Source organism: Coregonus lavaretus (assembly GCF_964263955.1).
Source record: "Coregonus lavaretus genome assembly, chromosome: 9".
Classification (NCBI taxonomy): Eukaryota; Metazoa; Chordata; class Actinopteri; order Salmoniformes; family Salmonidae; genus Coregonus; species Coregonus lavaretus.
The window spans coordinates 56,635,821-56,656,809 of NC_139996.1; the positions used below are offsets into that span (position 1 = coordinate 56,635,821).

The following is a 20,989-nucleotide window of genomic DNA, read 5'->3' on the forward strand; positions in this document are numbered from 1 at the left end:
CTAAATGGAAGGGATTGTTTCATCTGTATCCCCATGAAATCAGCTAAAACAAACTCAATAACTCAATGCATGCACACACTCCTATTGACTTATATGCATTCACCTGTATTGTGAATAGACCTATGCTGCATCTTGATTTACGCAGTTTATTAATAGAGATGTACCATTCAAATAAGTAATTACCATTATGTTTTGTAGTTAGATTGGTAAAAACAAAGTCAAATTGATTGTATAATTGATTCATTACTGCATACATGGCTGTCTCTAAAAAAATTTCCATTCAAATGTAATTATATTGAACTCAAAAGATGCCCAACGATTGAACAGAGCACTGAGTTTATCTGTCTGGATCAAGTGCCATTGTGTGTCTTTGGCTAATACGTTTTTTAAAAATCGTTTTGGTATCGAGTATCGTGATACTAAACCTGGTATCGGTATCAGTCAAAATGATGGTATCGTGAAAACACTACTGGTGGCGCAGTCAACATCTGCTTTATTTATTTCAACCCAGCTGTTTTATGTGATTTTGGCATGAACATAATTATATGATATAGGATCAACATAGTGTATCAGCCTATAGAGTTGCTTATTAATTGCTTTTAACATGTTAGCCCCATGTTTTGCACAGTATTTACTGAAATGTACACTTGATACGCATGCCACAACACTACTACATGTCAGTGGCGTTCTGATTCTTATGTGGGGAATCCTTAGAGAGAAAAGTAATTGTGACTGCAGGATCGGGTGGATGGTCCTTGCTCAATGACCAAAGTTTCTGGGATTTGCCCGTTCCAGGACCCCCCTCTGATCATTGGGTGATTATCAGTATAGTCTTCCAAGGTGTTGCAAGTTGGCATCATAAGGATGTTGAAAAAGAGCATCTCTGAGTTTCTGATCACCTCTGAGGATAGAAACTGCTGTTGTTCAATAGCATCCTAAGGATTCTTAGTGCCCCCATGCTGTCTTAGTAATTTATTTTAGATCATCACTGTGTAATTACACAAGTGTAATAAATCACTGTTTATTTAATGAAAACAACTCCAAAATATATTTTGTATAATGTATTTCTCTGAGCCTCCTTTTGGCCCTTAAAATGCTCAGTCTGATTGTGTGGGCGTTAGGAAACACGTTTGAAGATATTTACATACACAGCCCTGATTGGCTGATAGGATGGTCTAGAGCCCACCCCCTTACCCATATGAACAGTCATTGGTCTATTATAATCAGATCACATTGTGGCGTCATGATGTGGGCCAAAGGTTCCATCCCACCTGAAAAGGCTGACATTTTTTTCAAACAGCTCTTAAACAAAAAGGGCATTATCATTTTTAACTGCACTGCCTTTAACATAAATCTGACACTTCATTATGATTCCCTTTGATTACATGCCAAAGCATCTATTAACATTTCTTTTTTTAAATAATTGGTTGCATTACGGCTTAAATTATCATAAAAAACCATAGCTTCTGTCAACATAAAGATCTTTAAGTTAGTTTCAAGCTTCTGATACAGTGGCACTGTATACTGTATATATTGTCAGGCAACAGCTCTGTAAGGAAATTGCCAACAATGAAATGAACTGGCTCTGTGCCCAAGCCTTTGTTTGGATCATTCCGTCTCCTAATGAGACCTGAGATGGTCTTAGCATAGTGGGGGAAGTTAGTGATTTTTATTGCTTTTATAGTTCGACCACTGATTTGCAAGTCTCTGCCATTGTGTCTCCAGGAATTTTGTCTATGTCCTCAATTTCAATGGTAAAGTCATTATATCCCTAATTGATTTTTATGCCCAAATCTTTATTGTTGTGAATATTTTCAATGACGGTCTTGTCACATTTGCATTCACAGTCAATGACACAATCTTTGGGAACTGGCTGTCCACTTACATCTAGTGATTCCTGTGAACTTGTTGTGTACAGTCGTGGTCAAAGGTTTTGAGAATGACACAAGTATTGGTCTTCACAAAGTTTGCTGCTTCAGTGTTTTTAGATATTTTTGTCAGATGTTACTATGGTATACTGAAGTATAATTACAAGCATTCCATAAGTGTGCAAAGAGTCAATATTTGCAGTGTTGACCCTTCTTTTTCAAGACCTCTGCAATCCGCCCTGGCATGCTGTCAATTAACTTCTGGGCCACATCCTGACTGATGGCAGCCCATTCTTGCATAATCAATGCATGGAGTTTGTCAGAATCTGTGGGTTTTTGTTTGTCCACCTGCCTCTTGAGGATCGACCACAAGTTCTCAATGGGATTAAGGTCTGGGGAGTATCCTGGCCATGGACCCAAAATGTTGATGTTTTGTTCCCCGAGCCACTTAGTTATCACTTTTGCCTAATGGCAAGGTGCTCCATCATGCTGGAAAAGGCATTGGTCGTCACCAAACTGTTCTTGGATGGTTGAGAGAAGTTGCTCTCAAAGGATGTGTTGGTACTATTCTGTATTCATGGCTGTGTTCTTAGGCATAATTGTGAGTGAGCAACACCACACATGAATGGTCTCAGGATGCTTTACTGTTGGCATGACACAGGATTGATGGTAGCGCTCACCTTGTCTTCTCTGTACAAGCTTTTTTCCGGATGCCCCGAACAATCGGAAAGGGGATTCATCAGAGAAAATGACTTTACCTCAGTCCTCAGCAGTCCAATCCCTGTACCTTTTGCAGAATATCAGTCTGTCCCTGATTATTTATTTTTTTTCTGGAGAGAAGTGGCTTCCTCGCTGCCCTTCTTGACACCAGGCCATCCTCCAAAAGTCTTCGCCTCACTGTGCGTGCAGATGCACTCACACCTGCCTGCTGCCATTCCTGAGCAAGCTCTGCACTGGTGGTGCCCTGATCCCGCAGCTGAATCAACTTTAGGAGACATCCTGGCACTTGCTGGACTTTCTTGGGCGCCCTGATGCCGCCTTCACAACAATTGAACCTCTCTCCTTGAAGTTCTTGATGATCCGATAAATGGTTGATTTAGGTGCAATCTTACTAGCAGCAATATCTTTGCCTGTGAAGCTCTTTTTGTGCAAAGCAATGATGACGGCACGTGTTTCCTTGCAGGTAACCATGGTTAACAGAGGAAGAACAATGATTTCAAGCACCACCCTCCTTTTAAAGCTTCCAGTCTGTTATTCTAACTCAATCAGCATGACAGAGTGATCTCCAGCCTTGTCCTCGTCAACACTCTCACCTGTGTTAACAAGAGAATCACTGACATGATGTCAGCTGGTCCTGTTGTGGCAGGGCTGAAATGCAGTGGAAATGTTTTTTTGGGATTAAGTTCATTTTCATGGCAAAGAGGGACTTTGCAATTCATCTGATCACTCTTCATAACATTCTGGAGTATATGCAAATTGCCATCATAAAAACTGAGGCAGCAGACTTTGAAAATTAATATTTGTGTCATTCTCAAAACTTTTGACCACGACTGTACATCTCCTTCCATTTTCCTTTTGGCCTATATGGATAGGGCTAAATTGAAATGTTTCTTACAGAAGAAATATGAAAAGCATATGAATAACCAAGGATAGCAATTGAAAGGCAACAGCTTGGAGATTATGGGAAAAGTATTAGACCAAAGGTGAGGACACAAGTTGTTGAATCCAAACATTACACTGTTGATTTTATGTGCATTTTACATTTACTGTCCATTTTGCTGCATTTGTATGTAACGAAATCTGAAAATACTCTGGATACATTCAGTAACATGATAAGATTATTTCTGGAAATGTGGTGTTGGTGCAACATAAAACAATCAAATTACAAGGGGAGAGGAGTAACTGTTGTCTACAAGAGGCCACACACCTCTCCAAAGTGTGCACAGTTCCTAAGTAATTTCAATGCACTATGATTCAAAGAAGACTTTGACTATAAGGTTCTTTTTTTTTTAGCTCTCCTAGCTGTGACTTTGGGGAACTAGAGCAAGCACACTTTTAGTTGTTTTGTTTAAAACACAACCCTGCATCCCCGCTAACACACAATTACTGTTGTTTTACACAATCCAAAAATGGTATTATACAGTGCCTTGCAAAAGTATTCATCCCCCTTGGCGTTTTTCCTATTTTGTTGCATTACACCCTGTCACGATCGTCATTAGATGAAACGGGCCAAGGCGCAGCGTGATAAGCGTACATGATTTATTAGATGTACAACACACGAACAAAAACAACAAACGATACGTGAAGTCCACAGGTTCACCAACACAAACCTACACGGAACAAGATACCACACCACACAAATGCCAAACGACTACCTAAGTATGGTTCCCAATCAGAGACAACAAGCAACAGCTGATACACATTGCCTCTGATTGAGAACCACCCCGGCCAACATAGAAACTAACACCCTGGCTCAACATTAAAGAGTCCCCAGAGCCAGGGCGTGACACACCCTGTAATTTAAATATATTTTTATTTGGATTTCATGTAATGGACATACACAAAATAGTCCAAATTGTTGAAGTGAAATGAAAAAAATAACTTGTTTCAAAAGATTTAAAAAAAAAAAGGAAAAGTGGTACGTGAATATGTATTCACCCCCTTTGCTATGAAGCCCCTAAATAAGATCTGGGGGGGGGGGGGCAGACAGATCATAACATAAACAACATGTGTATGCATGTATTCATTTGAAATACAATTCAACATGAAATACAATTCAACATGATATTTAAGTAGGTCCAATGTATGACTCATAAGACATTGCACAAGAGAGGAATAGATTAAAGCAGGAATCTGCAGGTCGTGGGTGACCCTATGCCGCCCCACTTCTTGTGTAGTAATTTGAATTTGAGCCACCTTGGGCTGGCCTACTGGGCTAGGTGCGTCTTTGCGCTAAGCTGGAGAGGAAGTGAAAGTTACTTACAACCTAAGGTTACAGACTCCAGAAACAAAAACAGAGCAGACGATGCCAACAATCATAATTCTATGTTCTTGGATCTGAATCAATCTGACCCCAAAAGAGAAAAAGAAGAGAGAAAGACTGCTCATGACCAATCCAGAAACTATTTTTGAAAGGTGGAAGAGGGACACCGTAATAGCCACTGTTCTCATGGACTGGTAAGTCTTGGTTGCGTTTTTTGCCTGCTAGCTACATTAGTAGCTAACCTTAGTATGTTCAATGCTCAAGCTAGCTAACACGTTTACTTAACTAGCTAGCTAACATCTTCTGTATTCTGACTGTTTTATAGTCAGGAATCTAACGATAGCATCATGTAGCTACACTGCATAAACCCCACAAGATGCCCAATCCCTTTATTTAGACTAGCTAACATTAGCTAGCTAAAGCTACATATGTAGATTGTTGACATGATAGTGCGTTTCGTTTGTAGATGGTAATGCTAGCTAGCTAAGTGGTCGACAGCATTTTTGGCACAGGACCACCCCAAAAACCCTAGCTATAAGATTCTATACAGTAACATAAAACAAACATGTATTTCTCAGGGAGATACTGGTGGAGACAGTCTGATGTCAACGGAACCTGAGGCAGTACAAGTTGTGGTTGTGCAAACACTGAAAGAGAGGTAAGTAATGCTGTATGCATTTTCTGTTATGCTTCATTAAGTAATCACAAAGCATAACACGTGCTCCTTGTACAAAAGGTCAGCGTAGAGCCCTGTCTCTCTCAGGTGAGACCATGGCCAGTATGTTACCAACCATCAATTCATTGATGGTTAAATTAATAAATGTTGCGTACGTTCTCACTATAATTTACTCATTCCATCAATATTATGTTATCAAATCAAAGTTTATTTGGCATATGCACAGGATACAGTGGAGTGTATACGGAAATATGACATTGCATTGTACCGTGTATTATTGAAGTAACAATTTGTTTTGTTTTCCCACACAGTGCCAACAACCCCCAAAGACTCAGACTCATCCGTCCTGTCCCACTACCAACCAAGCAAGAGTTTCTCCAGGAACATCAGTGCAAAGGGCTTGGTAGGAAACGTTTGTTCATACAGAATGGCAGACAAAACACTCGTTACAAGTATTTTCCCTTGTCCTGATGAAACTTGAAAAATGAATATGCAATTACATTGCGTTAGAATCAATACTATGAAAACTTGGTTTGGAAAGAGTAGCGTCATTTCCTCTCACAATTGAAAGGAGCAGGGGGGCATGTCGAACGCGTAGGATAATGATGAGCACGCATGGAGAGTTCAGATTTTTATTTTATTGAGGCCGCAGAAGATCATGTTGAGGAGCTGAAAGATCAAATAAAATCGGGTTAGTCGAGGTAATTGAGGTCATATGTACATGTAGGTAGGGGTAAAGTGGCTGTGCATAGATAATAAACAGTGAGTTCAGCAGCGTAAAAAATCTGGTAACTTTTCCCAAATCCCCATGTTTTCCAGAAATCCTTGTTGGAGGATTTCATTTTTCCTGCTTATTCTCTCCTGATTCCATGAATCTTCCAACTGTGTTTTCTGGAAAACCAGGGAATTTGGGGAAAGTTACCAGATTTTTGCAACTACCTGGGATATCTGTATTATAGAACGAGCTCCCGAAGTAACAATTAGATGACAATTCTGCATGAATTCTGTCATTTCAAAAATAAAAGAAACACCAACAAAGTGTCTTAATAAGGCATTGGGCCACCACAATCCAGAACAGCTTCAATGCACCTTGGTGTTTTGTTGATGGTGGTGGAAAATGCTGTCTCAGGCGCCGCTCCAGAATCTCCCATAAGTTTTCAATTTGGTTGAGATCTGGTGACTGAGACTGCCACGGCATATGGTTTACAACGTTTTCATGCTCATCAAACCATTCAAGCACTCGTGCCCTATGGATGGGGGCATTGTCATCCTATGGGGGCGTAGCCATGGTAGCCAAAATAATGTCCTGCTCAGCATTTTTATACATAACCCTAAGCATGATGGGATGTTAATTGCTTAATTAACTCAGGATCCACACCTGTGTAGAAGCTACTGCTTTCAATATACTTTGTATCCCTCATTTACTCAAGTGATTCCATTGTTTTGGCAGTTACCTGTATTTTTATCTAACATGTTGCATCTTCCTGAATAAAAACTCCAGAATAAATCTCAAGAACATGGTGCTCGGGAGGTCCCGAAGGTTATACATCTGTCTTGGTGTTATATGCTTAAGTCTATAAAATATAACTAGCAAATATATAGTTTATTTCTAGAAACCTATCATTAATTACATTGACGAACTCAGCTGATGGTGGGAGTTAGCTAGCTATCTAGCTAGCTCTTCCCCAGCAGTTTCAACCTAGCTAGCTAGCTACCTAATTGCATTTTTATCATCTTTATAAATAATATAAATATATTATTTTCCCCCTCGTATCTAGAGCTGCCTAATATAGCAAGCCAGTTGATAGTATAGTAGCTAGGATGAATGCAATGTGTGACATTAGTAGTTATGGGAGACATTAGCTACAGTGCATTCGGAAAGTATTCAGACCCCTTCACTTTTTACAATAAAAAAAAAAAAGTTACAACCATGTTCTAAAATTGATTACATTTAATTGTTTCCCTCATCTACACACAATACCCCATAATGACAAATAAAAAAACTGGTTTTTAGAAATGTGTGCAAATGTATTGAAAATAAGAAATATAAATATCACATTTACATAAGTATTCAGACCCTTTGCTATGATACTTGAAATTGAGCTCAGGTGCATCCTGTTACCATTGATCATCCTTGATGTTTCTACAACTTGATTGGAGTCCACCTGTGGTAAATTGATTGGAAAGGCACATACCTGTCTATATGAGGTCCCACAGTTGACAGTGCATGTCAGAGCAAAAACCAAGCCATGAGGTCGAAGGAATTGTCCGTAGAGCTCCGAGACAGGATTGTGTCAAGGTACAGATCTGGGTAAGGGTACCAAAACATGTCTGCAGCATTGAAGGTCCCCAAGAACACAGTGGCCATCATTCTTAAATGGAAGAAGTTTGGAACCACCAAAACACTTCCTAGAGCTGGCCGCCCGGCCAAACTGAGCAATCTGGGGAGAAGGGCCTTGATCAGGGAGGTGACCAAGAACCCAATGGTCACTCTGACAGAGCTGCAGAGTTCCTCTGTGGAGATGGGAGAACCTTCCAGAAGGACAACCATCTCTGCAGCACTTCACCAATCAGGTCTTTATGTTAGTGGCCAGACTGAAGCCACTCCTCAGTAAAAGGCACATGACAGCCTGCTTTGAGTTTGCCAAAAGGCACCTAAAGACTCTCAGACCATGAGAAACAAGATTCTCTGGTCTGATTAAACTAAGATTGAACTCTTTGGCCTGAATGCAAAGCGTCACGTCTGGAGGAAACCTAGCACCATCCCTACGGTGAAGCATGCTGGTGGCAACATCATGCTGTGGGGATGTTTTTCAGCGGCAGGGACTGGGAGACTAGTCAGGATCGAGGGAAAGATGAACGGAGCAAAGTACAGAGAGATCCTTGATGAAAACATGTTCCAGAGTGCTCAAGACCTCAGACTGGGGCGAAGGTTCACCTTCAAACAGGACAACGACCCTAAGCACACAGCCAAGACAACGCAGGAGTTGCTTCGGGTCATGTCTCTGAATGTCCTTGAGTGGCCCAGCCAGAGCCCGGACTTGAAGCCAATCGAACATCTCTGGAGACACCTGAAAATAGCTGTGCAGCGACGCTCCCCATCCAATCTGACAGAGCTTGAGAGGATATGAAGAGAAGAATGGGAGAAACTGTACCAAGCTTGTAGTGTCATACCCAAGAAGACTCAAGGCTGTAATCGCTGCCAAAGGTGCTTCAACAAAGTACTGAGTAAAGGGTCTGAATACTTATGTAAATGTGATATTTTTATTTTTTATAAATTTGCACACATTTCTAAAAACCTGTTTATTTGTCATTATGGTGTATTGTGTGTAGATTGAGGGAAAACAAATATTTTAGTCCATTTTAGAATAATGCTGTAAGGGGTCTGAATACTTTCCAAATGCACTCTATATAATTACATTTACATTTTAGTCATTTAGCAGACGCTCTTATCCATAACGACTTAGTTAGTGCATTCATCTTAAGATAGCTTGGTGGGGGGGCTTTCGAGGTGAGGAGGGGGATTATTTAAGACCCTCTTTGAAGAGTTAGCGTTTGAGGTGCTTTCAGAAGATGGGCAAGGGACTCAGGGGGAAGCTGGTTCCACCATTTGGGTGCCAGGACTGAGAAGAGCTTGGACTGGGCTGAGCGGGAGCTGCCCTCCCGTAAAGGTGGGAGGGCCAAGAGACCAGAGGTGGCAGAACGGAGTGTTCGGGTTGGGGTGTAGAGTTTGAGCATAGCCTGAAGATAGGGAGGTGCAGTTCTTCTTGCTGCTCCGTAGGCAAGCAATTGAGTGATGAAATCTGAAGGAATGACATCACATCAGAAAAAGGTTTATAGCTAAACTGGAATTCCTGAGTCTAATGTTACAGATATCCACTGGCAAATCTTTAAATAAATGAGATAATCAAAAACACGTTGAAATAGCATTAATCTGAATTAGCTTTCTTACTTGAGAAGAAGCGCCTTGCTGTGGGAGTCCGCCATGTTGCAATGTGGCTACTGGCTAGGTACCAACCTGGGGATGTAAACATCATGTTGTATGGGTCCCGCCTTCCATTTAGCTATCCAATCAAATGCATTGTAACAAAAAGCAAAGCTATGTTTGGTTAATACGGCTGCTAGTCACATTTGAGTAACGTCATTGTAGATTTGCGAGCACATGGAGATCATATTGCGCAAGCTCAGGTGAATTTCGAGAGAGCGCAGGCAAGTATACCATGGCAGGGAGATGCGTGCCTGACACTTAATTTCTTGCTCTCAATTCCACTTTCTGAGCATGCAACATTTTTCACTGAGCTCTCAACTATCTCAGCTCCTCAACATGATCTTGTGCACCCCACATTTATCTAAACTCAACATGATCCTGTACGCCTACATTTTCTCTCAACTCTCCGCTCCCTCAACATTATCCTCCGCGTTCTCGACATAACCCCCTGCTTCTTTGAATTGTGAGACGGAAATGACGCCATAGGAAAGGCCATTGACACTTGCGCTAATAAGTGATTTCAATACATTTCAGTGAATTTGTTTGTTTTTTTCTCCCATCAGCATCAACACTGCCGGAGTAACAGAACAATGGATGACTTTTGACTACTTTCTGCAAGATAAAAAACAGACCATATAATTCACGAAAAATCCACATACTTCACAATAAAAACTACAAGGTAAAAGTGACTGTTTGAGAAAAATTTAATGGACAATGACAACTGAACACTTGTAGAATACCACCAAATAAGTCAGTGTCACAAGTGTTCTTTACATACATACAGTGCCTTCACAAAGTATTCATACCTCTTGCCTGAATTCAAAATGGATTAATGGATTTTTTGAAATGTTTGCTAATGTATTAAATTAAATGTAGAATGTAGAACTCTCTCATTTGCATACATATTCACACTCCTGAGTCAATACATGTTAGAATCACCATTGGCAGTGATTCCAGCTATGGGTCTTTCTGGGTACGTTTCTAAGAGTTTTGCACACCTGGATTGTACAATATTTGCCCATTTATTATTTTCCAAATTCAAGCTCTGTCAAATTGGTTGCTAGACAAACATTTTAAAGTCTTGCCATATACTTTCAAGCAGATTTAAGTCAAAACTGTAACTCAGCCACTCAAGAACATCTTCCAATTCTCCAGTGTTTTCGTTCATTAGCCCACTGCAACCGTAGTTTCTTGTTTTCTGCTGAAAGTGGAACTCTGTAAGGTTATCGGCTGCCATACCCCATTCATGTCAAGGTACGATGAGTTGTGCATTCTTTTATGGGTCTTTAGGCATCAATGTTGTACTGGACTGTCAGTTGACTAACTGTAGCCTGTCTGTTCTTGTCAGCCTCCTTTGTCTTCTTTCATCAATGACCCGTTTTTGACCACTGGCTTGCCGTTGGCTGGATGATCTTTGGGTGGTGGACCATGGGGGTGGGGGGCTTATTCTAAAATGGATTAAATAAAATAAAAATCCTCACCAATCTACACACAATACCCCATAATGACAAAGCCAAAACAAGTTTTTAGAAATGTTTGCAAATGTATTAAAAGTAAAAAACATATCACATTTACATAAGTATTCAGACCCTTTACGCAGTACTTTGTTGAAGCACCTTTGGCAGAGATTACAGCCTCAAGTCTTCTTGGGTATGACGCTACAAGCTTGGCACACCTGTATTTGGGGAGTTTCTACCATTCTTCTCTGCAGATCCTATCAAGCTCTGTCAAGTTGGATGGGGAGCGTCGCTGCACAGCTATTTTCAGGTCTTTCCAGAGATGTTCGATCGGGTTCAAGTCCGGGCTCTTGCTGGGCCACTCAAGGACATTCAGAGACTTGTCCCGAAGCCACTCCTGTGTTGTCTTGGCTGTGTGCTTAGGGTCGTTGTCCTGTTGGAAGGTGAAACTTCGCCCCAGTCAGGTCCTGAGTGCTCTAGAGTAGGTTTTCATCAAGGATCTCACTGTACTTTGCTCGGTTCATATTTCCCTCAATCCTGACTAGTCTCCCAGTCCTTGTCGCTGAAAAACATCCCCACAGTATGATGCTGCCACCACCATGCTTCACCATAGGGATGGTGCCAGGTTTCCTCCAGACGTGACTCTTGGCATTCAGGCCAAAGAGTTCAATCTTAGTTTCATCAGGTCAGATAATCTTGTTTCTGATGGTCTGGGAGTCTTTAGGTGCCTTTTGGCAAACTCCAAGTGGCCTTCCATGTGCCTTTTACTGAGGAGTGGCTTCCGTCTGGCCACTCTACCATAAAGGCCTGATTGGTGGAGTGCTGCAGAGATGGTTGTCCTTCTGGAAGGTTCTCCCATCTCAACAGAGGAATTCTGGAGCTTGGTCACCTCCATGATCAAGGCCCATCTCCCCCGATTGCACAGTTTGGCCGGGAGGCCAGCTCTAGGAAGAGTCTTGGTGGTTCCAAACTTCAATTTAAGAATGATGGAGGCCACTGTGCTCTTGGGGACCTTCAATGCTGCAGAATATTTTTTGTACCCTTCCCCAGATCTGTGCCTCGACACAATCCTGTCTCGGAGCTCTACAGACAATTCCTCCGACCTCATGGCTTGGTTTTTGCTCTGACATGCACCGTCAACTGTGGGAACTTATATAGACAGGTGTGTGCCTTTCCAATCAATTTACCACAGGTGGACTCCAAGTTGTAGAAACATCTCAAGGATGATAAATGGAAACAGGATGCACCTGAGGTCAATTTCGAGTCTCATAGCAAAGGGTCTGAATACTTATGTAAATAAGGTATCTGTTTTTAATTTTTAATAAATGTGCAAACATTTCTAAACTTTTTCGCTTCGTCATTATGGGGTATTGTGTGTAGATTGAGGAAAACAAATATTTTATCCATTTTAGAATAAGGCTGTAACGTAAGAAAATGTGGACAAAGTCAAGGGGTCTGAATACTTTCCGAATGCACTGTATTTGTTTGGGCTTCTTGCAGTCTACACATTTTTTGTAATTATGTTCCGGCCAACTGACCATCTGCTCAAGATTTTCATTAAAATATTCAAAAATCTGCATAAAAACAATATGCGCTTTTTCCCATCAGTTGTTTCCAACAAATTGGCTTGTTGCGGATAAAAGTCTGAGTAAATACGTGGTGCACATAAAAATGACTTTGCCGATTTTTTTAAATTCCCATGTACCAAATAAAAAATACTAGTTAAATGGGTTCCATCGCATTTAAACTCTATGCCTACTGATGGTTTTGGCACAAAATAAATTGTGTAGGTATGGCGAATGTGCCACTCTGGTATTGGCACATGCACTTTAGCCGACAGCTCGCAGATGCAGTGTGGGTATAGCCTACATTATGAAATTATTATGGAGATTTTTATTTGTCAAACAGCAGCCAAACATCAATCATCATGTCACCAGAATGAGCATCAAGCTCATCACCATACACATTCATCATTATTTCATCTGTAGCCTAATAAACTGCATACTTTCCCATGATGTCGTGATATTTGTTATCCGACATGTACTTCACACGCATAAAAGGGTTGGATGGAAACCTGGTTGATGTCAAGCCATTTTGAAGATGCTGGAATTATATTTTGGACGAACGTGCACATGCCGACAGGAGACTTTTGAAGTAGCCTAATCAGATTCAAACATTGACAGGTTGTGTTTATGCCACATAGAACATGTAATAAATAGATTTTAAAGGTTAAATGACAAATACAGTATTTAGGCTATATTGAAGCGTTAGGTTCTAGGTGTGTGAGGAATAGCTGGTCGGATTGGAGAGGAGGCAGAGCGCCTGTTACATTTTCCTGAATAGCTGGGCCTACCAGAAGCATATGTGGCCACATTATATACTGAACAAAAATATAAACGCAATATGTAAAGTGTTGGTCCCATGTTTCATGAGCTGAAATAAAATATCCCAGAAATGTTCCATATGAATAAAAAGCTTATTTCTCTAAAATGTTGTGCACAAATTTGTTTACATCCCTGTTAGTGAGCATTTCTCCTTTGCCAAGATAATCCAGCCACCTGACAGGTGTGGCTTATCAAGAAGCTGATTAAACAGCATGATCATTACACGGGTGCACCTTGTGCTGGGGAAAATAAAAGGCCACTCTAAAATGTGCAGTTTTGTCTCAACAGAATGCCACAGATGTCTCAAGTTTTGAGGGAGCGTGCAATTGGCATGCTGACTGCAGGAATGTCCACCAGAGCTGTTGCCAGAGAATTGAATGTTAGGGCCTAATGAATTTATTTCAATTGACTGATTTCATCAGTAAAATCATTGTAATTGTAAATTCAAAGTCAACACAGATCTTCTGTGATTTTGTTGCGATATTGCCTAAGTTGGATTGAAGTATATAATTACATGTTATGTATAGGCTATTTTGGGAAGTTGTCACCTCAAAGAGTTTTCTTACCTCAAAGAGAAGTTAAGATTGGGGGAATACGATCCCTTAGTCAGCTCACAGTACAATACCATTGTCATAACTGAGAGAGAGAAAAAAGCTACTTTAATTACTTTGTCAGGGGTTATAACAAAGAGAGGGGACACCTGCTGATTCAAAGATAAGTAGGGGCAATGGGGCATTAAATATGGCACCTGAGCAGTGACGTATTTGAGAAGGTGTGCCTTAATAGTGGTCACAATTTCATTGGGTTTCAATTGAGTTGTCATGCCAAAATCTGTAAGTTGCCAAATTTTCATTGATTTCGCTAAGTAATTGAGTCATTGTGTATGTTTGTGTGCGTTTGCTTGATTCCTTCATTTAGACCATACTCTATAGCCCCTCCCTATGAACGCCCTCCGGCCATTCCCGCTCATCTCCTCTCAGCCAATCACAATAGCCCATGTGGGTCATGTGACAGGAGGCAAAGACACAGGAAGAAATATTTTAGCAACCAGCGTAGCAGACATACACGCTGATACACACCAGAGATATGTATATAATGACGAGATACTCATGTCTCCGCCCTGGCAATGGGAGTCGATGTCCCAAAGGCAGAAAAGGAAGGCGACAAGCTTAGGTTCAAAATAAGGCTGGGTTTATTTTGGACAGATTTTGGTGAGAGTGAAACCTCTTGCTTCGCCTCTTCCTTTTTGTAAACACACATATTCTGACACACATCCAGGAAGCAGGCGTGGCAGAGAAGACAGGAAAACAAATCCTTACGCTTCAGTTGCTGATTTGGGAAAAGAACAGACATATGTGGCTTTTTATTGAGAGAAGAAGAGGGGAAGGGCGTGTTGTGGCCATGGTCTGTGTGTTATAAATAGCTTGTTGTTGTTGTGCTTAAGTGGAACCTGGTGGATAATTGCCTTTTGCTCACAAGGTAAGAAAGGCCAAGTGTGTATGTGCGGCAGAGCGCGTCCCAAGTGCATGGCCTTCAGTGTAATATTTCCAATTTGCGTGTGCTACGAGTGACCATTAATTGTACTGTTATACAAACGGAGGTGACGGGAGCTGAGGCTGTTGTTTCTGAAGCTGGTGCAAAATTAAGCTTTATTCGTCTTTCTTGACTTGGTTCTGAGGCAGAATTTCATTTACGCCACCGAAACTGTGGTAATATAATACACCTGTGGAAGTTATACCGTTTAAATCAAATTCTGCTACAGTTGTATTAATGAAATATGCAAACCCTGAAATAAAAATAGCTTACCAATGAGCAGATGGACATGAGAGATGCTTAACAAAATGATCACTATGTTAAAATCTGAAAAGAAGCAGGAAATTCTCATGATGCAATAAAGGTAATAAATACCAATGTTTTGACAGCTAATGCTGCCTTCATCAGGGTTTCATCTGAAACCATCAAATCTCTGTAACAGGCACAAACTGATGAGTCTTTATTAATATGTGTGCTCCTGCTAACTAAACCCAATCTGTATGTTTCTCCTCTTTTAAGGTTGGCCAACCAACAGATGGAGAATGACGGCTATTCTGAGAAATCAGAGCACGAGGCCCAGGAGGATTGGGACAACGGCGCCAATGAGAACGGCGGTCGGCTGACGGAGGAGAGCGACATGGATCAATCGGACGAGCTCTCTCCGGGGCTGCAGGCCACAGTCTACGTCGAGCAGAGCCAGGAGGAGATGGCCGAGGTGAAACACGACATCGCTCACAGACGGCTAACATACACTGACAGGTTATTAGGGGTTAGGCACGTTACAGAGCCTGTAGCTAGCCAGTGATGATTTACTCGAAATGTATCAAATGTATTGCTGAACATCAGGGGCCACATGAAATGTGTCGTGGGGCCGGCTTTGACCACCGGGCAGCTACATGATTATCAGGACTGTAGGGTAAAGACAAAAAGAGAGATGATGACTATTTATCGTAGGAAGGGAAAATACTTTTTTCTCAACTGAAAGGAGTCTATTCGAATGAATCAAGACTTTAATTTTCAAACCGTAAATGATTTAGCCGTCATTAACTTAATCTACATAATATATGTAAGGTGTTCATATTACAGTACATTATGATGCCCTAGCGGACCCTGTCCCTGCTTCTGTGTGTCCCCTTCTCCCAGGCTGGTGAGGCGTCCCAGGTGGAGACGGTGTCTGAGGAGAACAAGAGTCTGATCTGGACCCTGCTGAAGCAGCTGCGGCCTGGCATGGACCTGTCTAAAGTGGTCTTGCCAACCTTCATCCTGGAGCCACGCTCTTTCCTGGACAAACTGTCGGACTACTACTACCACGCTAATCTGCTGTCAGAGTGAGTACTGTAGTACTACTAAAAGTATTAATATTATTAGTAGTGCACTACTACTACCATATCAACCTTCTGTCAGAGTATTACAATACTAGACCAGTAGTACACTTGTAGCTCAACAATTACCGCCATTACTTTATCTCTACTATGTCACTACCACTACACCAACCTACTGTATGAGTTAGTAGATACACTCAAACTGAACAAAGCTCTCTGTCCATCTCTCCCTTTCCCTCTCTCTCTCTGTTTTTTCTTCTATGTCCTCTCTCTGTCGCTCACTCTCTGGTCCTAGGGCTGCGAGGGAGGAGAGTCCATATGGCAGAATAAAGCAGGTTGTGCGCTGGTACCTGTCTGGCTTCTACAAGAAGCCCAAGGTAAACTCACCTCTTCTTTAACGGTAATAATACTGTGACAATCCCCTAGTTCTGGGGTTGGCTGGAGGAGTCAATGTAGTTCTGACTGGTCTGACTACCATTCTACGATTGTACCACTGTATGAACATACAGCCAATATTAGAGTGTCTCTGGTGTAACTGCCAAAGGGCCTCCCAGCAGTACAGGTTCAGCTGGTTTCCAAGCCATGTATACCTGATACACACAGCAAAACAGACACGTGGTCGGGTGTGGCAAACAGAGGGGGTTGTGCACCGCTTTGTTAGTTTAATGTGTCACTCTTTTTATTCCTTCATTTCGTATTTGCCTATATATCTAATTTGTAGGGCCTACCCCAATTAGTCGACTGGTCGATTGTTTGGTCGTTAGGCTGTTAGTCGACCGAGATTGTTTTAGTCGAGCAGTAATATGTGTGTGTGTGTGTGTGTGTATTTTGTCTTTACAACCAGTTATTGAGTGGAAGGGGGCAATTACTTTTTCACACAGGGGAATTGGGTGTTGCATAACTTTGTTTATGAAATAAATATGTAATTGTTGTGTTATTTGTTCACTTATGTTCCCTTTATCTAATATTAGGTTTTGGTTGAAGATCTGATAACATTCAGTATCACAAATATGCAAAAGTAGAGAAAATTAGAAAGGGGGCAAATACTTTTTCATAGCACTGTGTATATGTATGTGTGTGTGTATGTATGTATATACAGTATCTCACAAGTGAGTACACCCCTCACATTTTTGTAAATATTTGAGTATATCTTTTCATGTGACAACACTGAAGAAATGACACTTTGCTACAATGTAAAGTAGTGAGTGTACAGCTTGTATAACAGTGTACATTTGCTGTCCCCTCAATAACACAACACACAGCCATTAATGTCTAAACCGCTGGCAACAAAAGTGAGTACACCCCTTAGTGAAAATGTCCAAATTGGGCCCAAAGTGTCAATATTTTGTGTGGCCACCATCATTTTCCAGCACTGCCTTAACCCTCTTGGGCATGGAGTTCACCAGAGCTTCACAGGTTGCCACTGGAGTCCTCTTCCACTCCGCCATGACGACATCACGGAGCTGGTGGATGTTAGAGACCTTGCACTCCTTCACCTTCCGTTTGAGGATGCCCCACAGATACTCCATAGGGTTTAGGTCTGGAGACATGCTTGGCCAGTCCATCACCTTTACCCTCAGCTTCTTTAGCAAGGCAGTGGTCGTCTTTGAGGTGTGTTTGGGGTCGTTATCATGTTGGAATACTGCCCTGCGGCTCAGTCTCCGAAGGGAGGGGATCATGCTCTGCTTCAGTATGTCACAGTACGTTGGCATTCATGGCTCCCTCAATGAACTGTAGCTCCCCAGTGCCGGCAGCACTCATGCAGCCCCAGAACATGACACTCCCACCACCATGCTTGACTGTAGGCAAGACACACTTGTCTTTGTACTCCTCACCTGGTTGCCGCCACACACGCTTGACACCATCTGAACCAAATAAGTTTATATTGGTCTCATCAGACCACAGGACATGGTTCCAGTAATCCTTGTCCTTAGTCTGCTTGTCTTCAGCAAACTGTTTGCAGGCTTTCTTGTGCATCATCTTTAGAAGAGGCTTCCTTCTGGGACGACAGCCATGCAGACCAATTTGATGCAGTGTGCGGCGTATGGTCTGAGCACTAACAGGCTGACCCCCCCCACACCTTCAACCTCTGCAGCAATGCTGGCAGCACTCATACATCTATTTCCCAAAGACAACCTCTGGATATGACGCTGAGCCCGTGCACTCAACTTCTTTGGTCGACCATGGCGAGGCCTGTTCTGAGTGGAACCTGTCCTGTTAAACCGCTGTATGGTCTTGGCCACCGTGCTGCAGCTCAGTTTCAGGGTCTTGGCAATCTTCTTATAGCCCATGCCATCTTTATGTAGAGCAACAATTCTTTTTTTCAGATCCTCATTGACTTCTTTGCCATGAGGTGCCATGTTGAACTTCCAGTGACCAGTATGAGGGAGTGTGAGAGCGATGACACCAAATTTAACACACCTGCTCCCCATTCACACTTGTAACACTAACGAGTCACATGACACCGAGGAGGGAAAATGGCTAATTGGGCCCAATTTGGACATTTTCACTTAGGGGTGTACTCACTTTTGTTGCCAGTGGTTTAGACATTAATGGCTGTGTGTTGAGTTATTTTGAGGGGACAGCAAATTTACACTGTTATACAAGCTGTACACTCACTACTTTACATTGTAGCAAAGTGTCATTTCTTCAGTTTTGTCACATGAAAAGATATACTCAAATATTTACAAAAATGTGAGGGGTATACTCACTTTTGTGAAATACTGTATGTATGTACAGTGAGGGAAAAAAGTATTTGATCCCCCGCTGATTTTGTACGTTTGCCCACTGACAAAGACATGATCAGTCTATAATTTTAATGTTAGGTTTATTTGAACAGTGAGAGACAGAATAACAACAAAAAAATCCAGACAAACGCATGTTATAAACATTACTTAGTACTTGGTGGCAAAACCCTTGTTGGCAATCACAGAGGTCAGATGTTTCTTGTAGTTGGCCACCAGGTTTGCACACATCTCAGGAGGGATTTTGTCCCACTCTTCTTTGCAGATCTTCTCCAAGTCATTAAGGTTTTGAGGCTGACATTTGGCAACTCGAACCTTCAGCTCCCTCCACAGATTTTCTATGGGATTAAGGTCTGGAGACTGGCTAGGCCACTCCAGGACATTAATGTGCTCCTTCTTGAGCCACTCCTTTGTTGCCTTGGCCGTGTGTTTTGGGTCATTGTCATGCTGGAATACCCATCCACGACCCATTTTCAATGCCCTGGCTGAGGGAAGGAGGTTCTCACCCAAGATTTGACGGTACATGGCCCCGTCCGTCATCCCTTTGATGCAGTGAAGTTGTCCTGTCCCCTTAGCAGAAAAACACCCCCAAAGCATAATGTTTCCACCTCCATGTTTGACGGTGGGGATGGTGTTCTTGGGGTCATAGGCACCATTCCTCCTCCTCCAAACACGGCGAGTTGAGTTGATGCCAAAGAGCTCGATTTTGGTCTCATCTGACCACAACACTTTCACCCAGTTCTCCTCTGAATCATTCAGATGTTCATTGGCAAACTTCAGACGGGCCTGTATATGTGCTTTGTTGAGCAGGGGGACCTTGCTGGCACTACAGGATTTCAGTCCTTCACGGCGTAGTGTGTACCAATTGTTTTCTTGGTGACTTTGGTCCCAGCTGCCTTGAGATCATTGACAAGATCCTCCCGTGTAGTTCTGAGCTGATTCCTCACCGTTCTCATGATCATTGCAACTCCACGGGGTGAGATCTTGCATGGAGCCCCAGGCCGAGGGAGATTGACATTTCTTTTGTGTTTCTTCCATTTGCGAATAATCGCACCAACTGTTGTCACCTTCTCACCAAACTGCTTGGCGATGGTCTTGTAGCCCATTCCAGCCTTGTGTAGGTCTACAATCTTGTCCCTGACATCCTTGGAGAGCTCTTTGGTCTTGGCCATGGTGGAGAGTTTGGAATCTAATTGATTGATTGCTTCTGTGGACAGTTGTCTTTTATACAGGTAACAAACTGAGATTAGGAGCACTCCCTTTAAGAGTGTACTCCTAATCTCAGCTCGTTACCTGTATAAAAGACACCTGGGAGCCAGAAATCTTTCTGATTGAGAGGGGGTCAAATACTTATTTCCCTCATTAAAATGCAAATCAATTTATAACATTTGACATGTGTTTTTCTGGATTTTTTTGTTGTTATTCTGTCTTACTGTTCAAATAAACCTACCATTTAAAATTATAGACTGATCATTTCTTTGTCAGTGGGCAAACGTACAAAATCAGCAGGGGATCAAATACTTTTTTCCCTCACTGTGTGTGCGTGTGTGTGTGTGTGTGTGTGTGTGTGTATGTATATATATATTAGTTGAAGTCGGAAGTTTACATACACTTAGGTTGGAGTAATTAAAACTCATTTTTCAACCACTCCACAAGTGTCTTGTTAACAAACTATAGTTTTGGCAAGTCGGTTAGGACATCTACTTTGTGCATGACACAAGTAATATTTCCAACAATTGTTTGCAGACAGATTATTTCACTTATAATTCACTGTATCACAATTCCAGTGGGTCAGAAGTTTACATGCACTAAATTGACTGTGCCTTTTAAACAGCTTGGAAAATTCCAGAAAATGATGTCATGGCTTTAGAAGCTTCAGATAGGCTAATTGACATCATTTGAGTCAATTGGAGGTGTACCTGTGGATTTATTTCAAGGCCTACCTTCAAACTCAGTGCTTCATTGCTTGACATCATGGGAAAATCAAAATAAATCAGCCAAGACCTCAGGGGAAAAAAAGTATTGTTCATCCTT

General features: G+C 41.8%; 1 protein-coding gene across 1 annotated transcript in view; it reads left to right on the top strand.

Moving 5' to 3' along the window:
• osbpl5 (oxysterol binding protein-like 5) overlaps positions 1–20,989 on the top strand; it is a 139,897-nt gene that overhangs the window by 84,504 nt on the left and 34,404 nt on the right. The window contains exons 10-12 of the mRNA XM_084168807.1: positions 15,409–15,604; positions 16,033–16,217; positions 16,507–16,588. Of these exons, the coding sequence (XP_084024933.1) occupies positions 15,409–15,604; positions 16,033–16,217; positions 16,507–16,588 (463 nt within the window). The remainder of the gene's footprint in view (positions 1–15,408; positions 15,605–16,032; positions 16,218–16,506; positions 16,589–20,989) is intronic.